The sequence below is a fragment of the Vicia villosa genome, linkage group LG2 (genome assembly GCF_029867415.1).
Source record: "Vicia villosa cultivar HV-30 ecotype Madison, WI linkage group LG2, Vvil1.0, whole genome shotgun sequence".
Taxonomy (NCBI): domain Eukaryota; kingdom Viridiplantae; phylum Streptophyta; class Magnoliopsida; order Fabales; family Fabaceae; genus Vicia; species Vicia villosa.
This window is the reverse complement of record NC_081181.1, coordinates 208,682,262-208,704,468: the sequence shown is the minus strand read 5'-3', so window position 1 is coordinate 208,704,468 and position 22,207 is coordinate 208,682,262. Positions and strand designations below refer to the sequence as shown.

Genomic DNA, 22,207 nt, shown 5'->3' with positions numbered 1-22,207 from the left:
TAATGTTTTTCAATTATATACATAATATGAAAGTTAAATAGATCAATAGACAAATTTACTGCTAGTCTGTTTAAACTTCCAGGCAATTAGAATATATATCTAGTATAACACAAATCTCATACAGTGAAATTTATATACATAATAGTGCAATTTATGTACGTAAAAGTGCACTTGTTGTATATACAAATATTTATGAAACAATGAATTACTGCCTTTAAAGTGATGCTTTTAAACATGCAAGTATAAAACATTTTAGCATGATACAAATATATATTAATTACTATTTGAAACACTACCACTAGAATACATATATAAATCTTATTTCAATTATATATAATCTGGTGTTACAATAGCAATAGAGAATAATTTAAATATTGGTAGTATAGTAATAGTGTTAAATCACGAAGTACAGTAATGCAATTTTTTTTTTTTAAAATTAAAAATCATATGAATAACAGAAAGTATATTAATTGATTACTTACTAACATATAATCATTAAAACTTGTGATCATAAATAATCAAATTGCTTCTTATTAACTATGCTGCATATCAATTAATTAATAATATACTAGAAAATCATAATGTCAATATCTTTGTTCTGTTGCCAATCTGATAGATAAATTTTCAATTTGGATATTGATATTATAATTTTTTTTTTAATTTCTATGATAAACAATAAAACGTACCCGAGTTTATTATATAAATTATTCTTGTGTTTAGAATCTGTCTACGACGTATAAGTTTGTTTTTTGATGCTTGAAAGAGAAGCCTCGATCGCCATAATACAAAATACTTATAAGATTGTTAGAAAAATCAATTTCAATCGTCAAATGGTTCGAGGCTAAATCGTGAACGGAATCACTTTCCTTATAAGTATTTCAAGCACTCTCAATATGTCTTAGAGTTGGAACGCAGGAATACCCAGGATAATTCAGCCTTTTATCGAGTTTGCGTAAGACCGACGAAAACTCGGATGCAGCGAAGAGTGTCTGGAATTTTAGTGAAGATGATAGGCTTATCAAATGTACATTTTTGTTATTATTTCTGAATCAAGAATGAGGTTTTTATAGGCCACTTTAGTATTGTTTCATAAGGTAGCGACCCTTCGCGAAACAATTCCTTTTCCAAAAGTTACAATGCTTGGCCTATTGCAACATTTACCAGGAGTTACATGTTTTCATTATGCAACACTTCACGAAGTGTTGCCTATTTCTGATTCAAACTACAAACAGCCTATTGCAACACTTCACGAAGTGTTGCCTATTTTCATATTCAAAATACAAACTTCACATAGATATTTTCTTGTCATTTTGGAACACACCTATGGTGATTAAATATTATTAGATATTAATAATTTCTAACAAAGAGTCCCATAATTCAAAATTGAATCCCAAGAATTTTCTGATTCCATAGCTTTATTCATGAACATGCTGAAATTAAAAGTAATAAATAAATAAAAGAATTATATATATATATATATATATATATATATATATATATATATATATATATATATATATATATATATATATATATATATATATATATATATATATATATATATATATATATATATATATATATATATATATATATATATATAAGGAAGGACCAAATTACACTCAAAGATTTATACCACAAGTTACACCTGCTCAATAATTTCATTTTGAATAAATAATTTTTAAAATCAACCGTTGGATTGAAACATACTATCATATAGATCATATCTATAAATTTTGAGATTAATTTATAATAATTTACTATGTCATTGAATTACATAAAAATTAACGTTATATGAAAATTTATTTTGACGTTAATCTTTGGATATCTTGATGGTATAGTAAATCACTATAGATTAATCTCAAACTTTATATGTATGATCTATACATATAAACTTTATATATATATGATGGAGGAGAGAGAAAAAAGAATGACACATCATCTCCATAATTTATTTTAAAATTGATCGCGTCTTTACGTGTCTATTAATCGGGAGACTGCAAGTGCACAGTCGTGACGTGTAGTTTTAAAAGATATCGAATCCACAGGGACCAATGTCAACCTACTGTATTCTATCGTTGCTTTGTAAATCTAAGGCTAGCGATATTTTAATTTTGTTTTAGGGGAAAAATAATACTAAATCTAGATACAATATTAATAAACGGATACCAGCATGTAATTCGTTTAACTCAGAAAATCAGAAGTTCCACTGGCCAGGTTTTTAATCAAATAAAAAACCCTTTATTAACTATGTCAATTTAAAAGCTCTCCTCTCAAACTCTCGCTCTATTGATTTAGACTACGATCCTAACTCATAATGTACGCTCTCGGTGTCCCATCGAATTTAGAAACGCTTTTTGAAAACAACAGAATTAATAAAATGCCCTTTTCATGTAAATATTATTTAATTAAAAACCTTTGTCTCAAACTCTTGCTCTATTGACTTAGATTATGCTAATATTCCCTAACGTACGCTCTCACTGTCCCGCCGAGTTTAAAATCACTTTGTGAAAATAAATAAATATCTAATTAGTTCTAATACGCTCTTGCTGTCCTTAAAACTAATGTCCAGTGTTTACTATCCGGTTAAATATCTCAAACTCTCGCTCTGTTGATTTCTAACCTTAGTCGAGTTTTAAAATCTCAAACTTCCGCTCTATTGATTTTATAAACTTTAATACATTCAATTAGACACTAAAAGCAGAAAAAGGTGATTTTTAATTAAATATTATTTAGGCCAATTTATTTCGGATCCCTTTGGTTAGATTAATTTACATACCTATATCTAGGTTATTTAGCCAGACATACTTTTTAAACTAAACATGCATAAACGATTTAGATTTATAATTTCAGGCATATTCATTGGCATACGATGAAGATCATGCAATAGTCATAATATAAATTAAAAGCTATAAATAAGAAACCTGAAATACTGAATTTAAACTTGAATCTTCGAGTACAGGAACTTTCCACCACAGGTCGGTTGGATTGCTCTTTGATTAATTATTCAACAGAAAATAAAAACAAGGAATAAAAGACTTGAATCTAACGTAAGGTTAGACCGTTTAAGGGTTCACAACAATTTCCAGTGTATAAATTGTTTTGAGAAAAGACGAACGGAAATAGAAAGCAAGTGCTAAAAATTAAATGCTGGAATGAAGAAAATAATGCTTAAAAACTATGGCTGGGACAAAGCATGGTCCAACCCTTTTTAGATGAATATTTTGTTCTTTATATAGTGAGAATGGTGATAACACAAAAACGTATCGTATTTTTAGCTTAATTTACATGCATTATTATTCTATTTTATTTCGATTTTATTATTTTATTTTGTATTATGCCGGTATTTCTATTTGTTTTCAGGAATTTATTTAATCGGAGCTCGCAAAAGAAATAGTCGGAAAAAGGACTTAAAATGGAGAAGAATTGCTTAAAAGAACATTTAAGTAAGGAGGTGCAAATAACAAGAAGAAGCAGGCCCAGAAGAAAGAGGCCCAACGCGCAAGACTGAGCCCAACACGTGACGGAAGGCACACTAAGGCACCTGTCGGTCGGCGCAAGGCCCTCTCTGCTATTCGGCACCCCCTTGAATATTAGTGTGTGACGTTAGTCACACACCCAGGCCCAGAAGACGCAACTTTCCAACTCTCCGCCATTTTCTCCCCCGAAAGAACAGCAACAGACAGAAACAAACTCCACACCAAGAATCTGCAACTCTATAAATACCCCTCAAGAATCATTGAGAGGGTTACACACATTTTTTACCCTACTGCCGTCAATTAGTTCTTCTGCTTTCTTTTTCCAGTTCTGTTCTTATTTTTCCATCCACTTCCGGCAATAGATTTCCACACCGGAAAATCTATTGCAATTTAGTTTTCTTTGTCAGCCTCAGATTTAGTTTTTAGCATCAGAATTAATTTTTGGAACTCAATTTCAGTACCGAATTCAAGAACCAGTGCTGCTCTATTTTTAATATTCAGTCTGCAAATTTAATTCAGGTTTATTTATTAGCATTTAATTATTATTGTCTGTTTATGTTAGTTTATAGAATTATGACCGGAATATTATTTACCTGCTATATCTATTCTGTTCTGTTTATTAGAACAATGTCCGGCTAAATACTTTTTATCGGTATGTAAGGTCACATAACCGAGGGAATTGAGTAACACAGTCGACGTATTTTATTAATTAAATTTATTTATCTGGTATTACTTTCTAATGCTTAATTTGACTGTTTTGTAACGAGAGTTAAATACAATAGAAGTTAGGATCAATAAAAATGAGAGTTTGAGATTTTAACTGGACAGTAGAAATTAAACATTAACTTTAAATACAGCGAGAGCGCTTTAAGGTTAATTAGACTTCATCGGTTTTCAAAAATCATCTTTAAACTTTATTTGAAACAGCGAGAGCGCTCACTTAGGTTTAATAATGAGATCGTAATCAATAAACACGAGAGTGTGAGAGGAAGGTTTTTAAACAAGTGATTTCTACAGAAAGAATATTTTAAATTACGATTCGCGTCGATAGTTTACCAGATCCCCGACGTCCGACCGTTACATACCGATATCATTCCCGCTTATTTAATTCAATAATACTTCTTTTTAATTCCCCGTCTGATCAATAATCAAATCAGATATTAGCCTTAGATTTACGTAGTAACGATTAACTACACTAGGTCGATTCTTAGTCCCTGTGGGTTCAATATCTTTTAAAACTACGCGATAGACTGTGCACTTGCAGTCATAATCACAGACATACCCCATTGTCGCGATCAAATGGTTGATAACTTCATTTCCCAAAAAAAATCTCTCCCACGTCTTCAGTTGTTCCGTTCCTCAAATATAGTGCATTTATTTGACTTGGTGGAAGCAAGAAAATAGGGGACGTGGCTTGAGCGAGTCTTGAGACGGACGTTTCCATTTCTCCCAAGACGTGGCATTTAGTTGATGACGTGGGTCCTCGGCCAAAAAGCTTGGAGGCGTCTTGATTGGAGACAGGCGTCTTGAGAGGTAGTGGGCTGGCCCACTTTGGCTGGGGGCGGGCGCCTCAAGCCCTTTGCCAATTTGGAGGCGGGCGCCTCCATTCCTAAGGAGGGTAATTGGGCTTCGTATCATTCTATTTTCTCTCTTTCACTCTTGCACCTCCACTTGCTATTTCACCTCCCCTTGAATTCTTTTGCTTTTTAAATCAATTATTTCTCCATTTCTTCTTCTTTTGCCAAATACTTTTTGCATGAACAAAATACCTGAAACAATAGAAATACCAGCATAATACTAAAATAAAGTAATTTAATTAAACGAAAATACTAACATTATTTATGAGAATCGAATAAAATATGCTATATAAGTTCATGTTATCAAAATCTCCCACACTTGAATCTTTGCTTATCCTCAAGCAAATAATCAGATAAAATAGTTGGACAATAAAAATTAAGTACAGGCTCATTACATCGCTCGATTTGTACTTGGCTACGGAGTGTTTTTGTTAGAACTCTATGAGATTGATCTTAACACTTAAAAATACAGTAACGACACTAGAGAACTCCCCATATGCATACCAATTCGAATCATGCCATTATAGCTTAACCTTATTCTTGTCACTTTGTTTTACCCATTTCATTCACGCGTAATCACATTAAGCCCATTATCTTTTCACGCACATAGTAGAGCAGCTGATTAGTGATTATGATCCTTAATGGAGTTCTGGCACAATTTTTGTGGTATACTCCTTTTATACACTCTATCGTAGGCCGTGGGGATCAAACCGTAGTTCTCTCTTTCATGTTCAGTACTAGATAACTTCAGAACCATCCAACAATGAGTTCCTTTTATTAAATATCTTAAGTTCTGTAACCGTTGGGTTAAATGGCCAGGTGAGGGTCACCTAACTTAGTTGGTACATTCCCAATAACAGTAAAGCACAAGGATTCTTATATAATAATTTTTATGTGGATCATTCACTTATATTCATCGACTCTCTACATAGTTTGTGTTTAAGACGGTGCCGTCTGCTAGATAAACTACTCAGGGTTACTTTAAAACTAAAATTTATGGTTTTGGTATAATAGGTACTCAAATCGGTGATGCATACTCAGGGGTTTTAGAGTGTCAAGACGGTAACAGTATTGTCCCAATTTCACTCAAGTTTCTAACATTTCTTATAAATAAGTAACCTCATACTTTCGAACGTGTAGAGCTATGCATCTAATCACTCAAAAATTTTGTTATGGCTCAAGAAAATAGAAGAATTTGAATAAACACGAAATTTTTTGCATATAAGACTTAATGTTACATAAATGTTTATTTGAAGGGAAATTGACGGTAATATAAAGCTACTTAGAAAGTAGTAAAGCTTCCTCCCCCACACTTAAATCAAACATTGTCCTCAATGTTTTGATATAAGGTGGATAAAGGAAAGACAAAACCTGTATGGATGCTATTGGCGGGATATCACAACCAAATCCGCTCCACTTCTGGAGGAAATACCTTCTCCTATCATGCTCATCAACAGTGTCACCACCACCAGCAACATTTGTAGAAATATGCGTGGGCACGTGCTCATTTTTGAGATGATCATCTATAGATTTTTTTACCTAGATATGGTCGAGACGTGACAAGCGATCCATATCTTTATTTTCTGCAAGTTCAAACAATAAAAGGAAAACATTAAACTGAAAACTCGTGGGTTGCCTCCCACGCAGCGCTTTGTTTAACGTCGATAGCTCGACGACTTAAGAGTACAAGCACTCAAGGTGGTTCTCTCCAGAATGACTCCTCGGTTGAACTTTTAGTAATCATCGTTTTCCATGGCCACTTATCGAGCCATCTCACATTTCCCCCACCTTTTGTTTTCTTTCTTCTGTGGGCTGGTTCATTCTTTTGAACTTGTGGTGGTGGTTCTAGATCTATCCTAAGTATCAACTTTTCAAATTTGGGCTTAGTGATTTCATCCGCCACCTCAAAGGTTAACCTTACCCTCTTAACAGTAATGATATCCCTAGTTTTATGGTCCTCTAACTTTCTCTTTTTATGCAAGACTTCAGACAAGGGGTCATTGGTGTGGATATTTTCCAATACCTCCACATATGTTTTGGATTGGGATTCTACCTTGGCTTCCACAAACCTATGCGGGAAAGGAATCAGTGGGGGTATAGGGAGGAGGAACAACAATAGGTGCTTCATTCTCTACCTCTTCGACAATCTCTCTTTTGGGTGGTGTCGGTGGATATTCCTGAATCTCTACTCTTTTCTCACTGGAACTCTCCTCGAACTCATTATCACTCTCCTCAAACTCATCATCACTCTCCTTAGGATTTTCACTTCGTTGTTCACTACTGGTTGCATCCATATGCTCCTCAAGGAAAGGTCCTAAAGGTTTTTGTTCAAGCAAGGAGATTTGGGTTTCTAATGCCATGTTGTGAGTCGCTAGAGACTCGACCATAGTAGTCATCTGCCTAAGGGTTTCATTAAAATGGATACTTTGTTTGCTGAACTCTTCATTTAGGACAGTTTGTGCCTCTACAACGTGCTCCATCATAGATTCTAACCTAGAGTGAGTTAGCGCTTCGTCGAAATCCTCCATTGATGCTTCGAAGTTGAAATTATAGGATTCTTGTGGTTCCTCAAAGTATGTTAGCGTCGCATTTTGTGTTTCCACAGAGCGCTCCATCATCATCGTTTCTAGCCTAAAGCGATTTAGTGTCGCATTCATATCCTCCATTAATGTTTCGAGAGTGGAATTTTGGGGTTCTTGCGACTTCTCAGAATATTGGGCGAGGTGATTGTAGAGGAAATTCGGTTGAGGATAAGTTAGTGTCGAATTGTAATCCCTAGTTAATGTTTCGAGGTTGGGATTATAGGATCCTTGTGGTTCCTCAAAATGTTGAGATTGGGAGTTGCAGAGGTAATTTAGGTAAGAATGAATTGGTAACGCAGCATTGAAATTCTCCAATAGTATTTCGAGGTCGGATTTATAGGATCCAGGTGATTCTTCCAAGTACTAGGAGTGGGGGTTGTAGATAAAATTTGGGTGATACATAGTAGTTGAAAATAGAATGCCCTAGTCTATACGGTGCAACAACAGAATAACAATATTGACTTTTGGTCCCCGGCAACGGTGCCAAAAAATTGATCGCGATTTTACGTGTCTATTAATCGGGAGACTGCAAGTGCACATTCGTGACATGTAGTTTTAAAAGATATTGAATCCACTGGGACCAATGTCAACCTACTGTATTTTATCGTTGCTTTGGAAAGCTAAGGCTAGCGATATTTTAATTTTTTTTTAGGGGGAAAATAATACTAAATCTAGATAAAATATTAATAAACAGATACCAGTATGTAATTCGTCTAACTTAGAAAATCCGAAGTTCCACTGGCCAGGTTTTTAATCAAATAAAAAATCTTTTATTGACTATGTCAGTTTAAAAGCCCTCCTCTCAAACTCTAGCTCTTTTGATTTAGACTACGATCCTAGCTCATAATGTACGCTCTCGCTGTCCCATCGGATTTCGAAACGCTTTTTGAAAACAACAGAATTAATAAAATGCCCTTTTCATGTAAATGTTATTTACTTAAAAACCCTTGTCTCAAACTCTCGCTCTATTGACTTAGATTATGCTAATATTCCCTAACGTACGCTCTCGCTGTCCTGCCGAGTTTAAAAACACTTTTTGAAAATAAATAAATATCTAATTAGTTCAAATACGCTCTCGCTGTCCTTAAAACTAATGTCCAATGTCTACTATCCAGTTAAATATCTCAAACTCTCGCTTTGTTGATTTCTAACCTTAGTCCGGTTTTAAAATCTCAAACTTCCGCTCTGTTGATTTTATAAACTTTAATACATTCCATTAGACACTAAAAGCAGAAAAAGGTGATTTTTAATTAAATATTATTTAGGCCAATTTATTTCGGATCCCTTTGGTTAGATTAATTTACATACCTATATCTAGGTTATTTAGCCAGACATACTTTTTAAATTAAACATGCATAAACGATTTAGATTTATAATTTCAGGCATATTCATTGGCATACGATGAAGATCATGCAATAGTCAGAATATAAATTAAAAGCTATAAATAAGAAACCTGAAATACTGAATTTAAACTTGAATCTTCGAGTACAGGAACTTTCCACCACAGGTCGGTTGGATTGCTCTTTGATTAATTATTCAACAGAAAATAAAAACAAGGAATAAAAGACTTGAATCTAACGTAAGGTTAGACCGGTTAAGGGTTCACAACAATTTCCGGTGTATAAATTGTTTTGAGAAAAGACGAACGGAAATAGAAAGCAAGTGCTAAAAATTAAATGCTGGAATGAAGAAAATAATGCTTAAAAACTATGGCTGGGACAAAGCATGGTCCAACCCTTTTTAGATGAATATTTTGTTCTTTATATAGTGAGAATGGTTGATAACTTCTTTTCCCAAAAAAAATCTCTCCCACGTCTTCAGTTGTTCCGTTCCTCAAATATAGTGCATTTATTTGACTTGGTGGAAGCAAGAAAATAGGGGACGTGGCTTGAGGGAGTCTTGAGACGGACGTTTCCAATTCTCCCAAGACGTGGCATGTTAGTTGGAGACGTGGGTCTTGGGCCAAAAAGCTTGGAGGCGTCTTGATTGGAGATGGGCGTCTTGAGAGGTAGTGGGCTGGCCCACTTTGGCTGGGGGCGGGCGCCGCAAGCCCTTTGCCAATTTGGAGGCGGGCGCCTCCATTCCTAAGGAGGGGAATTGGGCTTCGAATCATTCTATTTTCTCTCTTTCACTCTTGCACCTCCACTTGCTATTTCACCTCCCCCTTGAACTCTTTTGCTTTTTAAATCAATTATTTCTTCATTTTTAAATCAATTATTGCATGAACAAAATACCTGAAACAATAGAAATATCATCATAATACTAAAATAAAGTAATTTAATTAAACGAAAATACTAACATTATTTATGAGAATCGAATCAAATATGCTATATAAATCCGTGCTATAAAAAATCTAATGGTTCAAATTCATTCTTATAATATCATATAATCTTCAACTGTTCATTTTAAAAATATTTATTCGAAATGAAGTGATTGAACGAGTGTAACCCGTGGTGTAACTCTTCGGGTGTAATTTGATCGCTTATATATATATATATATATATATATATATATATATATATATATATATATATATATATATATATATATATATATATATATATATATATATATATATATATATATATATATATATATATATATATATATATATAAAGTAAAGAGAGAATAAAAAAAAAAGGTTGACAAGAACAAAACCCTCAAAAATCTAAAGAAAGAAAAATCTAATATATTCTTTACAATACCTATCATAAAAAGTTGGGTAGTGTACCTTCAACCAATGACAAGGTTACAATTAATATTGACTCATTTAATTAATTATAAAATAATACAATTATTTGTTGTTTCCAAGACATTTTACATTGGAGGTAACTTTACCCAACTTTTTGAGTTGGGTAAATAAGAATTCACCTCTTTACAAAATATGCTTTCAAACACAAGGACAGCGAATCTAATCATTTGAAACACAAGGACAGCGAATCTAATCAGCACAAGTAAGAACTAATGAGAAACAACAAAAGACTTCTAGAAGTTAGATTGACACAACTTACCTATCTATTAAGAATCTGTCAAAGAACTTTGTATGGCGGATTGAAAATTTGAACCATTGGCGAATCACATTCCAACCAAAAGAAAGCCAATTCCAATTTGATGAGTGATTCTCCACTTCTCCTACTAATTCAACAACATATTACACCATTAAACAACACAAACTCATCGATCACTGATCAATGATGATGAAGGTGATAGAAGAGAGTCAAGTTTCACCACCACCCAATTCACTTCCATCACCAACCACTCTCCCCCTAACCTTGTTCGATATCTCATGGTTCTTCATCATACCCCCAGTTCAACGCATCTTCTTCTACCACTTTCCTCATCCAACTCATCACTTCCTTCAAACAACACTTCCCATTCTCAAACACTCTCTTTCTCTCACTCTCCAACACTTCTTCCCCTTCTCCTCCAACCTCATCATCCTTCCTAATTCTGATAACCCTCCTTACATACGCTACCTCGACGGCGACTCTCTCTCCTTCACTGTCTCTGAATCCTCCGCAGACTTCAACCTCCTCATATCTGATTCACAAGACGCCCAAAACTGGCACCCTCTTGTTCCTAACCTACCTCCACCTCGCACCGAACCTAACGGTACAACTGTCGTCCCTTTAATGGCTATTCAAGTCACCGTTCTACCAAACTCCGGCTTCTCAATCTGCCTCACTTTCAAACACGTCGCTGCAGACGGAAAATCACTTCACCATTTCATGAAATATTGGGCTTCTCTTTCAAAAGCCATAGCAAACAACAACAACAATAGTTTATCTCTTGATCTTCCTTCCCATGAAAGAGACAAAATACTTACATTCCCAAATGCCCCTAAGCTCACATACTTATATAAAGATGCTTATCGTTCTAGTTATGTTGACAAGGTACGAACTAGTTTAGTATTGAGTCATGAACAAGTTCAGAAACTGAAGAAATGGTTTGTTTTTTTTTTGATAAGCAATGAAAGTATATTAACAGAGCACAAAACATGCCCCTAAACAATTCAGTCACAGGTTACAGCCACCAATTCCACAGGTCTATACCCCCAAAATACTTATATTACATATAACCTATAGGATTATGACACCATTCATAGAAATTACACAAAACCTTCCGATTATCTCCAATCTCCAGCCACCACCACGATAACATTTTCACACTGTGCAGAATTTCCGCCATGTCCGCCACCGCATTGTTGAAAATTATGTCGTTTCGCTGCTTCCAGATTATCCAGCAAGTAGCCATCCATATGCATCCCACTCTTTTCCTAGAACACTTGGACCTCAATGAATTCAGCATGTGCAGAAAATTAGAGATGCAGTCGGATCCAACTGGGTATGCAACTCCTAACCAGTCATATATGCTTCCCCACAGTTTCCTTACAACAGCACAATTAGAAAAGAGATGTTGGATGTCTTCAATTTGACTACAACCAAAAACACAGCAGGCTGCATCATTTTGTTCTAGAATCCCTCTTTTGATCAGTTGAGATTTAGTGGCCAGTCTGTCATGAATTAATCTCCACCCAAAAATTTTAACTTTTGATGGCATCCTTAATTCCCAAAGGATTTGCACCGCTTCTAGGCTTCTAGCTTCCAACCTCCGTGTTTCCGCAAATCTATCAGCCCGCCCTTGCATCAACTTCTTATAGCATGAAGAGACATTGAACACACCATCTACATTTAAAGGCCAAGCAAAGCTATCAAGCTCATTTTTCCTTGGCTCAGTCCCCAACAGTATATCCTTTAATTCTTCCAGTTCCACACTTGCCTCCAAGCTTAACTCTAATTCCATATCTACAAGGTTCCAAACCCACCTATTGTTGTCCCACCTCCCCATTGATTTCACAGGGACTTCGTTGCCCTCCATAACCTGAAAAAGAAAAGGAAATAATAAACAGAACGGCCTGCTCCCCAACCATCTTTTCGTCCAAAAAGGTACACGCGCTCCATCTCCCAGTTTAATTGCCAAAGTCTGGGAAAAACCTGCATCTTCATTGTCATCACCAAGCTTCATTATATCTCTCCACCATAGAGATTCTAATGATTTTCTTCTCTTGTTTCTTTTGAAAAGAATCCTGTCAGAAAATCTACCATAACGTTCCTCCATAATTCCTTTCCATATAGCATTCTCATCAGTTAAAAAACGCCAAAGCCATTTAGAGAGAAGGGCCCTGTTAAAAACCCCCATCTCCTTTACCCCTAACCCTCCCTCTCTCTTTGGTAGACAGATTTGGTTCCACCCTATCCAATCGATCCCTTTCTTCTCAACCGCGTTATGCCATAGGAATCTCCTCTGTATTTTAATCATCTCTGCCTTCACCTTACTTGGAAGCTTGAAAAAAGACAAGAAGTAGACAGGGAGATTGACAATAACCGAATTTAAAAGGGTGAGCCTCCCTCCAATTGACAATAATCTACCTATCCAGGGCGAAAGTTTCGCTCTCATTTTGACGAGGATCGGATTCCAGAAAACAGCCCTTCTATGATTGCCTCCAACAGTAATGCCTAGGAACTTAAAAGGGATTTTGTCCAGTTTGCAACATAAGAATTGACAGGCTGCTTGGAGAAAATAGTCTTCTATGCCTATACCGTAAAGCTTACTCTTCCACATATTGACCCGCAAGCCCGACACCATTTCAAAGCCTCGTAGCATTACTTTGATTGCCCACAGATTACTCCATGATCCCTCCCCTACTAGAATTGTATCATCGACAAATTGTAACAGGTCGTAAGACAATTCCTCATTAATGTTGAATCCTTTGAATAATCCGCTCGAAGTAGCTTGACGCATCAACCCAGCAAAACCTTCAGCCACAATTGAGAATAGGAAAGGGGATAGGGGGTCCCCTTGCCTCAATCCTCTACAAGCTTTGAATTCTTCGGTCGGGCTTCCATTTACCAAGATAGACAAGTTGCTGTTGAAAACCCCAGCCTCCATCCACTTCATCCACCTCCTACCAAAACCCATTTTTATCATCATCTCTTTCAAAAAAGCCCAATCCACACAGTCATATGCTTTGGCAAAATCAACTTTAAACATTAAACAACTCCTATTCGTTCTTTTTGCTAGGTCGAGAAGTTCGTTGGTAACTAGAACGCCATCCAGTATCTGCCTTCCAGGTACAAAAGCTGTTTGGGATTTAGAAATCAGCTTTCCAATAACTCTCCCCAATCTTGTTGCTAACAGTTTTGCTATTATTTTGTAGATGCAACCTATTAGGCATATAGGTCTGTATTCCTCCAGGCATTGAGGGTTCTGAACCTTCGGTATAATTGCTATAAATGCCGACGTCATTGCTCTCGGTAAGGTTCCTTTATGGTAAAAGTCTTGTATGCACTGGATAATGTCTTCCCCAACCACATCCCAACAGCGTTTTATGAATTCCAAGTTAAAACCATCCGGCCCTGGGCTTCTATCGTCTTCGCAACTAAAAATCACCTCTTTTATCTCTTCCACTGTAAATACTTCCTCAAGGTCACTACATTCTTCATAGGACAGATTGTTGAATTCTATTCCGCCAAGCGTCGGCCTCGGAATTGAATTCGCCTGAAAACTCTTCTCAAAAAATTCCTTGACCTTCGCTTTTACCTCTACAACTCCTTCCAGAAAACCTTGCTCAGTTCTGATCCCCACCACAGAATTTCTTCTAGTTCTTTCTTTCATCATTGAGTGGAAATATCTAGAATTACTATCTCCTTCCTTGATCCATTTTGCTCTAGATTTTTGTTTTAACATACTTTCTTTCTGATACAGCTTATTCCATATGTTGGCTTGTATTTGTTTTCTGCTAGCAGCAATGTCTTCACTATGTTGAGAATGGAGAGAAACATCTGCTGCCTCCTCATCTTCTATTCTATTAAGCTCCTCCACTTCTTCTTCCAACCTCAAATCCAGTACGCCAAATACATTATGGTTCCACCACCTCAATCTATCTCTCAATCTTTTGAACTTTTCTTTTAGGATAAAAGCACTAGTTCCCTTCACTTCCATAGAGTTCCATTCTCTCTTTACAAAACTAAGGAAATCTTCATGATCAAACCAGCACCGAAAAACCTTAAAAGGTTTGGGGCCCCAGTCTAATTTACTGGTTTTAATCGAGATAGGTCTATGGTCAGAAATATCTCTGTTCCCTGCCACTTGAGCCACTGCATTCCACAATTCAATGATCCCCTCTGACAATAAAAATCTATCGATTCTGCTTCTTGCTTTGCCACTAGAGTTGATCCAAGTGAATTTGTTCCCCAATAGTGGTAGATCCACTAACTCCATCAGCTCAATAAACTTTGAAAACTCCTCCAATTCAATTCTGTTTACCTGACACTTCCCCTTTCGTTCCTCCCTTAATTTAATGGCATTAAAGTCCCCCCCTATAACCCACTCCCCTCCTGGCATACTGTGTTTCCAGTCTAAAAGTTGTTTCCACAGAATTCTCTTCTCCACAATATTGCACGGAGAATACACGTTTATGAAATAGCAATTTACACCTGCCCACTCTGCATTGACACCCAAGATCCCTTTGGCACTGAAACTGAACACAGGACTAAGACTCCCCTTTCTCCAAATAGTAACCATACCTCCCGATTGACCCTCCGAATTAGCCGCAGACCACTCACATTCATCTGGTCCCCACAGACTTCGCACTATCCCATCTTCCATCCCTTTCAATTTTGTTTCCTGGATAAAGCAGATATCGGGCTTCTCCCTTGAAATAACCTGGCAAACTCTTCTTCTCTTCAAAGAGTTTCCACCCCCTCTTATATTAAAGGAAACTAGATTCATGGTGCACAAAATTTTGTTTCCTTCCCTGCTTCAAAACAACCACGTTCCCTATCTTCAATATCTCGGACTATTCTTTCAAAAACTTCATCATCTTCTTCGCCTTCAATTCCCAGAGCTTTAATTGATCTCCACACTTTGGCCGGTAATCTTTCTATGCTCTTCCACACTCTATTGTTTCCTTGATTGATCCCTGAATCTGCTACAGAATCCCCACCAGGAACCGTTCCAATTGAGCACCTAGAATTATCCCCTTTCAGAATTTCTGTTGAATTTTGTATAAGATGTAGATTAGGGTTCCCTTGAGATTGCAAGAGAGCTGAAAAATACGAAGGTTCGAACGGTATTTTAGTATTCTCATAAACTTCAACAATTGGTTTCCTCTTTTTGGGCTTGACAATTTCCTTCGGCCCACCCGACTGAGAAGAAATTGGATCAGATTCTTGTTGGGCCAAACACGTCGCCACATTACCACACACACCCTGGCCCACAGCGTCGTAATCCCTATACTGATTATTATTTTCCTTTGACTTCCCTAAGGCCCCACCTTGTTGAGCATTTAATGCTCTCTTACCATCAACCCCCCAACGCCTTTCCTTTTGACCCTCGTGCACTGCAACGTCCACATCAGCATTAAATGTTGACCTTACCACCTGAATGTCCTCCAAAGCCTTTTCAGATGTATCCTCTGAATAACACAGTAAATTCTCCAGAATCCCCACTTTCTCTTCACAGGATCTCTGCACCTCTTCCGCCGCCAACCTATGATTTGAAGTAACGTCTTCTTCTGACACACTTTCCGAACTGCTCCCTGTACCCTCATCACCGCTTTCTTCCCCAACTTCGTCGCCGCTTGCCTCCGATTCCCTTTCACCAAGTTCCGATGAGTTTCCTTCTTGATCAGATTTCATTTCTTTAGGGACCACCAATCTCTTTGGGCCATGCATCTCCTCTACCAGCTTGATGCTATAAATGTTCTCATTAACTTCAATATTAATGCTTTCATTTAAGGTCATGGAGTACTTGGTTCTTATCAAAAACCTTGCAACATCCAACTTAGCAAGTTCGCTTGTTTCCTTATCCATGCAGACAAACTCTCCCACAGTTTTGGAAATAAACTCAAAGAACTGTTTCTTCCAAACATGGCATGGTAAACCAAAACAACGCATCCACGTAAGTCTTTCGTTGTCCACATCCGCCGGAGACCATGGGTGTATATCTGAAAACCACTTTTCCACCCACCTTGCTTCCTCTTTCACCAACGACTTGATCTCCCCTTTCTCCAGTTCCTCGAGCAGACATAAGTTGGCCCCCATAGGAGTTGCTTTTATCCTGAAGAATCCTTCGGCATGCAGGGCCTTCTGCACATTATAAGTCATACCCGGTTCCTCCATAACACCAACATATGCTTCTTCGAATCTTTTAACCTCTTCTTTTCCCACATCAAATTGCAAATGTGCAAACTTTGGTTTTCGACTGTTCCATTCCCTGTCAGTAGGTCTCCTATCCTGAAGTCCCACGCTTGCCACCCCATGTTTCACCACTTGAGCATAAGAAACGTCTCCCTTTGTGATATTCTGGTATTTCTGTTCAATCCCTTTTCTTCTACCACCCTCAGCGTCCTCCTTGCCCCTACCAAACATCCTCACAGTCTGTTTTTCCATTCTAACAGTTTTCTGAAATTTCGGTACATTAGCATGGATTTTCCTCCCCCTTATGAAGATGTTGTCCAGTTCCAACTCCAGCATTCTCACATCCTTCACCTTTCTGAACCTGACAAAACCATAGCGTCTTCCCCTAACGTCCCTTTTAGGAGGTATTACGACTTCCGCCACCAGGCCAAAATCAATAAAGATATTGAACATTTCTTTTGCTCCAAACTCCTCAGGGAATTCCGAGAAGAAAAAACTGGTTATCTCCTCCCCTTCCATATTGCCCTTCCCCCTTTGAAGATCCCAGCGGCTATTGTTTGCCGCTCCTTGATGTCCTCCGATATTCCTTTTTCTGTTTGACACAACCTTCCAAGGCTCATTTTCTCTCACCACTTCTCTCATACCTTCTCTCTCCTGTTTCTCTCTCATGGAGATTGAGAATCTTGTTTCTTGGAAGAAAATGGTTTGTTGATAATTGTAAAGACACAACAAAACATATATCAACTTTTGTTGTAACATGTTCCTTGGTTTGGTTTTGCATGGTGAAATCAGAGAAAAACACAGGTGGGGATGATTTTGTGGTTGATGATCTATGCAACTTCTTGTTTCTTGCAGATTGTCGCGATCGTCCCGAATATTCATTACCGAAAACCTATTTTGGAAACTGTCTTGCCTCTTATAGTGTGGTTGTGAAGAGAGGAGAGTTGGTTGGAAAAGATGGTATTGTTGTGGCAGCAAATGGTATTGAAAGGAAGATAAGAGATTTCAAGAGTGATGCTTTGTTGGGAGCTGAAGTGTTGATGCCTGATTATAGGCAATTATGGAAACAAGGTATGTCTTTTGTGGTGGTTGCAGGGTCACCAAAACTTGGTGTTTATGAGACTGATTTTGGGTGGGGGAAGCCTGTGAAATCTGATGCAGTGCATATTGATTTGTTTGGTTCGATTTCTCTTTCGGATTGTAGAGATGGTGGAGGTGGAATTGAGGTTGGTTTGGCTCTTGAGAGGAATCGAATGGCTAATTTCGTCAGCATCTTCCAAGAACAACTTGATAGTATTTGTAGCATCCAATTCCTTTAAGTATATGAATGTACTTTAGTGCATGCTTTATTATTATTATTATTGTACTTTTTTTACTGATAAAGTTTGTCTACTTGAAATCAACAATTTTCTAAGTTTATTATATCATTCAAGTAATTAAAGTTGTTTACTTAACGGGTATATAATATCATATGATGTAAAAAGGTTATACAATATGATGTCTCTAGGAACATATGAATCATGTGCAGGTTGAATTGAAATCCCAAAAATACCTTTCGTAGCATTTGAAAATTGGAATCCATACGCATGTATTATACAATAAAATCACTTCATCAGAGACATTTTTATTTTGTAAAAAATTAGTCAGGATTTCAATCTTCAGATATATCTTATTAAAATCTGAATTTCAAAACTTGAACAAACTTCATGTTAGTGTAAGCCCTATAAGTCAAAAGTTTTATTAGAATTTGTGGTCTTATATTATTACTTTGTTAGTTAATTGAGTTAAAAAATATTTCATCATTAAAATATGTAGTTTTTTTAAACCATATTTGTTTGAAATTATTGTATTTGTATATAATTTTTATAATATGAGCTTTTTTATAATTGTATTTTTTTTATTATTTTAATTTTTAACACTTAACTATGGAGAAAAAATTAAAAATAAAATTACAAAAGAAATCATTGATTCTAAGAAGCTTAAAATTGGTTCCACTCATGAAAAAAATTAGAAAAACTTCATAGAATCATTGTTTAGTATCAAACTTTGATATCATCATCCATGTAATATACATAATAAAGATATGAGATATTATTTATAAAATAGTCTTTCTCAATCAAGAGAAGTTAGTTTCCCACAAATTAAAATGTGAAAAAATTATTAAATATTTTCAAAATATGAGAATTGAGAAATCATATAGGCAAATTAGTTTCCCACAAATTATGATGTATTTAATATTTATATGCTTTTAAAATAAACAGATAAAAGGCAGATATAAAACACAAAGAAAAAAACATCAACTTAATTCCTATGGAGGGAGTAGGTGGAAAAAAATATTCAAAAACCTATTAAACAATAACAATGGTAGCACCTTTCTTAGATGGTAAAAGTTGCTAGTCCTTGTTCAACGACCGAACAAAAATATTCAAATTCTCCACTTTTAAACACCAATCCAACTTCAAGTCCACCTTCTTTATCTCCACTTTCAGCAATAGACATACATTTAACCGAATGCATAATCTCAACTTTAACAGCTTTTCCAAATCCAAAATCAATCTCATAAACATTAAATTTTGGAGACCCTCTTATTGAGAATATATTTCCAACCTCAAACATTTTACTATACTTAACCATCCATTCCACTGCATCTTTAAAAGGTTCATTTTTCATCTCACTTGCTGCCTTCTCTATTACTTTAACAGCATTCAAAAAACCATCTTCTCCCTTCATTTCCCTTCTCTTCAATGATGCATGATGAAGCGTTCCCGAAATACCCTTCTGGTATTTTATACTCAAGTTTCTCTCTACAGTCACCTGTGAAAAAAAAAATCTCAATTGTTTCATCATCATTATCATCATTTCTATACATTGTTTTGATCATTGCAGCCCAAACAAAACCACAAGTCACAACAAATTTCGATAGAAATCGCGGTGCTGTGATTTCTTCATCGTCTTTTGTCCACTGACTTAATATCCATGTTTTCATCTTCTCAATATAATATTCTTTTTCGAAAACAGCAGTTGCCTTTACATAGTCTTCTGAAGCTTTAGTTCCAACAATGGATTTATCTTTCCATGTTTTCCTACATTCGAAATAATCGCTCGAGAAAACATCCTCAAGTCTCTTTGGATCCTTCAAAATATCTCTATCGAAACAAGGTAGTGGCTTCAGTTCGACTTCATCGCCTCTTCGATGGATAAGCGACCAAAACTTCATAAAATGAGTGCAACTATTACCATCCATCAAGTGATAATATGTGATGCCAATGCAAAGACCATGATCGGGGAAAACCGTGACTTGCAAAGCCAATAATGGAAAGATGAAAATTGTGTCATCTTCACTGTCATTATCATAGGAAACTGTTTTGTATGTTAATTTTGGAAAAAGGTGATCAAAGTCTTTGTTGTTTTGAGGGTGGTTAAAGGTTGAGAGATGTTTGAAGTCTGCGGAGGATTCAATGACGGTGACATTGACAGAGTCATTTTGAGTGGAGAGAATGAAGGGTTTGTGAGGTGGTGGAGGAGAGTGGTAGTTTCCAGCAAGAGGAAAGAAATGTTGAAGAGTGAGAGAAAGAGAGTGTTTGAGAGATAACAGTGTTGTTTTGCAAAACTCTTTTGTTGAATAAGGAAATTGATAGAAAAATAAGCGTTCAATATTGATTGGATTAGCAAAAGGATAGTCTAAGAATGTGAGAGGAAGAGAAGTAGTTGTTGTTCTTGGTTTTGCTGGAAAAACAAGTGTTTGCTCTATAAGTTGTTCCATTTGTAAAATTTGAAAGAAAGATAATGAGCTGAAGCAGTTTATATACTTTCAAATTATAATTTCAAATTATTTCGATTGCTTGAGTTATTTGTGTGAGACTAAATTGTCACATTGCATTTAAGTAATATCTAAGTAATTTAAACCAATTTTACTTAAATGGTGATTTCAATAAACAATCTATATGTTATCCAATCAATGTATATCTGATCCCACAAAATATCAAGATTAATATTATTTGATGATTTGTCAAAAAAATATTATTTGTTAATGAGCAACACACTTTTTAAATTTTTTCATGAAGCAACTTACACAAATATTTAAGCAACGGAAACGTCACGTGTATCAGCTCAAATTAAAAATATAAGTTCTAAAACTTATAAGTTCTAGCGGATATTAAGCAATGATCTTAGTAAGCATTCATTCACATGTTGGATTCGTGGAGAGAATATAAAAAATTTGCATTCATGTGGTGCTAGCTGTTAAGAGTAAGTAAATGAAATAGAGAAATGATATTTCTACAATTCAATGTGACAACTACACCGTATATGATACGGTTTTGTTTTCTTAATATATAATAATTATTATTTTACTTTTTCTAATATCATGGTGTAGGCATAAGGTGTATCATTTTGAGTGTACAAATAGTAATGCTAAATGAAATATAATACGATGTGCTAGCTGTAAAGTGTCAAATAGAGGAAAGAGACAACTTCTCTACCCATCACAAAAAGTTGGATAATGTACCTTCAACCAATCACAAAGTTTCATCTAATTCTATCACATTTAATTAATTATAAAATAGTATAATTTTTTGTTGTTTTCAAAAAATTTTACATTGAATGTAACTTTACCCAACTTTTTGAGTTGGGTAATAAAAAAAAAATACAAACTCGATCCTATCCTATATTTGCTCAGCTACATAGGATCCCGCATTGATCTTGAATGTCCCATTTAATTTTCTTAAAATTGCCAATTTTAAATTACAATTGTGTTTTTTTTTTAAAGTGACAAAAGATTAAGGGTCTTGTTAAGGCACTAGTTAGCATTTTCTGTAGATTAATAGATTAAAACAAGACATAAGTAACACCGAAAAGTACATCTTGTCCGTTACAAACTCCACTCCATAAAAACGGGCAAAAAAAATTAAAACTTAACACTAACAGCCTAACCATACCACCAAAGCAATACAATTAAATGATCACCTCTATAAATCTAAATTGTCAACCACCAGTTTCTACATGATATAATACTACCATGCTCAGGATATGCATATATCTCACAACAGCATGTTCAAAATAATTGTTGCAACTCTAATATCAGTTCTTGCCCGATCATCCAGTGAAAACACATCACCTCAGTGGAAACAGGTCATGGAATTCACAGTATACACAATCCTACTCCGGTTACACAAAATGTTTAAAGAAAAATTTAATCACATATCCACTTGCCTTGACGATATATCGTTGGTGCATCCAAGATTAACTCCCTCAACATTATGCGCCTTAACTATCATCAAATCGCGACACCTCAAAGCAAAGCACACCTGACCTGAAGAAACAAGAAGGAAAAGAATCTCCTATTATAAGCAATTATTCTCTGATATTGT

At 35.7% G+C, this 22,207-nt stretch overlaps 1 protein-coding gene and 1 pseudogene across 1 annotated transcript; one reads left to right on the top strand and one right to left on the bottom strand.

Moving 5' to 3' along the window:
• The first annotated feature begins 10,686 nt into the window (after positions 1–10,686).
• Positions 10,687–18,196, top strand: LOC131651194 (coumaroyl-CoA:anthocyanidin 3-O-glucoside-6''-O-coumaroyltransferase 1-like). The gene is made up of 2 exons (XM_058920860.1): positions 10,687–11,588; positions 17,315–18,196. The coding sequence occupies exons 1-2, from the start codon at positions 10,830–10,832 to the stop codon at positions 18,155–18,157; spliced, it is 1,602 nt and encodes a 533-aa protein (XP_058776843.1). The 5' UTR covers positions 10,687–10,829; the 3' UTR covers positions 18,158–18,196.
• A 1,018-nt stretch (positions 18,197–19,214) lies between these two features.
• Positions 19,215–20,621, bottom strand: LOC131651193 (phenolic glucoside malonyltransferase 1-like; annotated as a pseudogene).
• Positions 20,622–22,207: the final 1,586 nt, after the last annotated feature.